The sequence below is a fragment of the Borostomias antarcticus genome, assembly GCF_949987555.1.
Source record: "Borostomias antarcticus genome assembly, chromosome: 18".
Taxonomy (NCBI): domain Eukaryota; kingdom Metazoa; phylum Chordata; class Actinopteri; order Stomiiformes; family Stomiidae; genus Borostomias; species Borostomias antarcticus.
In genome coordinates this window covers 2,295,246-2,296,747 of record NC_140251.1, presented here as the reverse complement: position 1 = coordinate 2,296,747, position 1,502 = coordinate 2,295,246, and the positions used below count along the sequence as shown (strand labels likewise).

General features: G+C 48.1%; 1 protein-coding gene across 1 annotated transcript in view; it reads right to left on the bottom strand.

The window, feature by feature from the left end:
- The window catches only part of sema3ab (sema domain, immunoglobulin domain (Ig), short basic domain, secreted, (semaphorin) 3Ab), a gene marked incomplete at both ends in the record, with an annotated part of 30,412 nt that extends 29,228 nt beyond the window's left edge, over positions 1 to 1,184 (bottom strand). The window contains one exon of the mRNA XM_084452855.1: positions 1,067 to 1,184. Coding sequence (XP_084308981.1) covers positions 1,067 to 1,184 — 118 coding nt within the window. The remainder of the gene's footprint in view (positions 1 to 1,066) is intronic.
- Between the last annotated feature and the right edge of the window lie 318 nt (positions 1,185 to 1,502).

Genomic DNA, 1,502 nt, shown 5'->3' with positions numbered 1-1,502 from the left:
CTGACACACAGACTAGCACGAACACAACGTACCTTGTTTTGATCTCCAATTCCCCATTGAAGCAATGACTTAAAAATACAACAACACCACTAAATACCTCTAAACAACACTCTTGGGCTATTATAAAAATGCTGAACATGCATAAATGCAGAACAAGCATGGATCTCCATGTAAACCAATGGGACAGTCTCTATTCGTACAGTATTTCCCATCCATCTCAATCTTTACAACACAGTGCATCTCCTAGAGAACTGTGCCTGAATCGATGGTGATAAAGCCGCGCCGTCCTCTCTATGCAACCTGAGAGCCCAAGAGTTCCAGAGTGAGACCAGTACAGAGTGAGACCAGTACAGAGTGAGACCAGTCAATTCCTAGGAAGGTAGGCTTCAGCCTTTGAACCGGTCACAGCAGGGAGATCGTTCTGACATTACATCTCGTTCCGTATCTCTAAACTGGTCACAGTGATGACAAATCTGTCTGATACACTCTGATGTAACAGATCTGATGAGGAGCCTGGGGATTAATGTTCCTGTTGCTTGAAGCAACACACACTGTTCAGCTCTGATTCACACACAGACACCCCGCTTATTTCTGGAAAGCACATCGTGTTGCCTTTGTGTATGAAATGCGCTATATAAATACAAGTTTGATTTGATTTGATTTATGACATACATGTGCTTGAAATCTTCAATCCAAACATTTTCATGCTGTAGAAATTGCACCTACAGTACTGCATTTTGAAATTGGGGGACCTATAACACATACGTATGACATGCCCTAATGCATTACCTAATTCAAAACTATCCCCCATTACTGTTCTCATTGTAAAACATTGTCAGTTTCGTGAGCCTTCAACAATGCATATATCTCAATGATGATCCTCCATTAGAAAGGCTTTCCCAACACAACGGGCCAGGAGCTGGGGGTGTTCAGTAACGCAGCGTGTGGCAGAGGGAGCTCCAGAGCCCCAGCAGAGCTGAGACTTCTCTCTAGGAGCTCTGGTGGAGTGGAAACTGTCTACATTGTGCTGAGAGTCATTCTGTGCTAAAACAAAACGAGGACTCACCCTTATAGGAGAGCTTTAGTCGGGGGACGTTGCTCTTGGTCTGCTGGGCTCCTCCGCCCGTCGTCAAGAGCAGGACCACCCCACACAGCAGCGCCACGGCCCCCCAGAGAGAGCCCATGGTCCTGGGGGAGGGGGTGGGGAAGGGGGGGAGGCCTGACAGGTTCCAAAAGGTACTCCTCCGGTCCAATGTTCCAGAACCACAGAATCAGTCCAGGATCAGGGATAGGGTCCTCCGCGTGAAACCAGCTCCTCTGGTCCAGTAACGATGGACACCTCTCCTCAGCCCAGTTCTGAAAAAATGGACAACTTCCGAGCAGGATCAGAACCCTCCCTGGCCAAGGGGTCAAAAGTCAGGGTTAAGGTCCAACTCCGGTGAGACAGAACCTGCGAACGGATCAGGAGGTACCAGTCAGTGCCACAAAAAGGAAGCCGGATC